Source organism: Morone saxatilis, unplaced genomic scaffold, assembly GCF_004916995.1.
Source record: "Morone saxatilis isolate NCDOM2014 unplaced genomic scaffold, NCSU_SB_2.0 Contig17, whole genome shotgun sequence".
Lineage (NCBI taxonomy): Eukaryota > Metazoa > Chordata > Actinopteri > Moronidae > Morone > Morone saxatilis.
The window spans coordinates 25395490-25398301 of NW_023339729.1; the positions used below are offsets into that span (position 1 = coordinate 25395490).

At 44.0% G+C, this 2812-nt stretch overlaps 1 protein-coding gene across 1 annotated transcript; it reads left to right on the forward strand.

The window, feature by feature from the left end:
• The first annotated feature begins 21 nt into the window (after positions 1-21).
• On the forward strand, positions 22-2550 carry vps54 (VPS54 subunit of GARP complex). Its single transcript, XM_035660122.1, has 5 exons — positions 22-176; positions 343-584; positions 1337-1421; positions 2120-2154; positions 2338-2550. Exons 1-5 carry the CDS (start codon positions 41-43, stop codon positions 2548-2550), a joined length of 711 nt encoding a protein of 236 aa, XP_035516015.1. The 5' UTR covers positions 22-40.
• The last annotated feature ends 262 nt before the right edge of the window (positions 2551-2812 follow it).

The window sequence follows — 2812 nt, forward strand, 5'->3', positions numbered from 1 at the left end:
CTCTCTCTCTCTCTCTCTGCAGCTAACCGGTCCTGATGCCATGGCCTCCAGCCACAGCTCCTCCCCAGCTCCTCGCGGAGGTCGAGATGGGATCTATCACAAGGAGCGGGACCCCTCCCCCCCCCGCTGCCGGCCCGTCCGCTCCCTGCCCGACGTCTGTCCCACAGAGCCCACCGGTGGGGAGAACAGATTCATCCGTCAATATTAGACTGTTATTATTATTTGGATGTCAGAAGAGTTTCAGATTACAGTGATATCAAACAGAAATGACTCTTCCTGTGTCCGTCCTCTGTGCTCCAATAAGAGGAGTTCCTGTACTTATATTAGAGGTGTTTTCTGCAGGTGAGGGGCGGGGCCTGTGCGACGGCCCGTCTGTGGTGGCGGAGCACGACCGGTGGACGGTGTACAGCTCGAAGGTCAACCTCCCCGCCGCGCTGAACGACCCGCGGCTCGCCAAACGGGAGTCCGACTTCTTCACCAAAACGTGGGGGCTGGACTTCGCGGAGACGGAGGTGATGCCCTCCTTCTACCTCCCCAACATCACCAGGGAACACTTCGCTCCCTACCTGCAGGAGATGGCTCAGGTACTGAACACTCAACCAGCAGAGTGTGGTTCTGAAGTTGGTTCTGAAGTTGCTGAACGTTTCCATTCGGGTTTAACTCGTTCTGGGTGCGTCCAGGAATCCGGTCGAAGCAGTTTCTTTTTATAGGCTCGATGCAGCAACCGCGTGAGATCGGACCAACAAATACCAACAGACTCTTTTCTATCAGTGTATAACGAACTGAAACCCTGATCAGTCTGTCTCTTGTTGAACTCCACAGGAAGTGAACATTGGCCCTTAAAGGACGGTTCCTTTTCATTGAGGGTCCCAAATAATAAGCGAGCTCGAGGTCCGAGGGAACCAATGAGCAGCCTGAGCTTCCTGTTTTGTGATTAATCAGAATATGCTCATTCAGCATTTCTTTTATTCCTCATTCTCTGATTACTCAGTGATATTCACTTCTGTGTGGCTGTAAAAGGAAATCAAAGTTCAGATAAGCTGAATGTGGTTTCACTTCCTGGCTGAGGTGTAAAAACGACGTTATTTTCTTTAGACTTTGGTACCTGGAGCGACTTCTGTCTCTTCCCGTAAGAGCTGGGTAGTTTTCTAGGAACGTAATCGCTGCTTTGTGCTCATTTCCTCCTTCAGAGTTTCAGAATAAAGTTTACAGAAAACAATAAAACGGAAGAACCGCGGTCAAACATTCCTCCGATTGCTTCCTTATTCCTGGAACGTTTGAAGCCCTTCGTGTTTTTTCCTAAATCTTTTTGTCTGTCTGTGTTTTTGATCTTTAGAGGGAAAGAATCCACGAACGCTGCAAGACGATCTGTCCCAACAAGGACGACGTGGACGCCGTCTCCAGTATCACCACCAACAACGGTATGAATTATTAAAGCAGTGAAAGCACACAGGACACACGCTGACCTCCCACAGTGTTCGACCAACACGTGACCTGACAGCAACACAAAATCAAAAAGTTGTTAACTTGTTATTTGTTAATGTAGATTATTTTAAGCCTGGACTCTGCTCTAGCTAGTGCAGAGATTTTAACCTTTTAGTTTAACCAGAAACAGACGTAACATCACTTTTTCACTCTCCACCAGACTCCAGAGACAAAAACACTCTTTAACTCGACAGAAACAAAATAAAACTGTTGGTTTGTCTTTCCACCAACAATCAGCATTAATTCACTGAGTTGAATCTAACTCTGGGCTTTATGTCGAGTTTGTGACTGTTGGAACAAAATAAAGACAAACAAGATGTTTAAAGTCAGGTTTATTTTGTTTCTGTCAAGTTTTAATGAAGTTCTGATGATCAGTGAGGTAAAATTACCTTTTTTTTTATGCAGTCTGGTGAGCGATATACAAACAAACTTTATTATTAATGTTATTATAGTATTTTCTACGTTTACATTTGTTGACTAACAATAATAAGCTGACTAACGTAAGGAAATACTCCAGGATTACTTTACAGTTTTTAATGGTTTCCATCGTACATGAACTCTAATAAGCTAAAATAAAACAGACTGTTGGAGTAATAACAAGATCTTGATCCAGAGCTTCTCTTGTTTCCTGCAGATAAATCCAGAGCTGAGCTAGAACAAGTCCCGAAGGTAACACTTCTCCTCTCCTTTATTCTCTTTTTATCGGATCAGAGTTTGTAGAAACTCAGTAACTTTCTTAAACCTTGACTTCACTTTAAACTTCCCTTTTACAGTTACTTCATCTCGGTTAACTTTTCTCCCATCGGTTTCTGAGAGTCTAATTCTGTTTGTTTGGGTTTTTTGAATTTGCAGATCTTCATGAAGCCCGAGTTTGCTCTGGAGGACCCCGCCACCTTCAATGCCGTCCTGCCCTGGTCGCACTTCAACAGCGCCGGGGGGAAGAGCAGCAGAGACGGGGCCTCCTCCAAACTGCTGCAGGAGAAGGTGAACTCACTCTTTAAGTTCAGTCTCGCTCTACCAACCTGGGAGTCGGGACCCCCACTAGGGGTCGCCAAAGCTTTATAGTGGATCACAAAGACTTCTTGATTTTAAGGCGTGCTAGAAAACTTAAAAATATACACAGTAGGACTTTAGGATCAGCATTTAGTTCTTTGAAGAAATGTAAAGTAAATAGTTGAGAAAACTGTATAATAGAACAATGGTTAAACGTCAGGGACAAGAAAACACAGAATCTTTCTAAAAAGAAGCCGATTTATCCTCTAAGATTGTTATAAATAATAAAATACATAATACAGACAGATAATTATATAAAAAGTTCCCTAAACAG

Excerpts from the sequence above, each read along its gene's own strand:
- vps54 (XM_035660122.1), top strand. The coding sequence starts at position 41 with ATGGCCTCCAGCCACAGCTCCTCCCCAGCTCCTCGCGGAGGTCGAGAT. Across the intron at positions 585-1,336 it reads ACCTGCAGGAGATGGCTCAG|AGGGAAAGAATCCACGAACG; the intron begins GTACTGAACACT and ends TTTGATCTTTAG. Across the intron at positions 2,155-2,337 it reads AGCTAGAACAAGTCCCGAAG|ATCTTCATGAAGCCCGAGTT; the intron begins GTAACACTTCTC and ends TTGAATTTGCAG.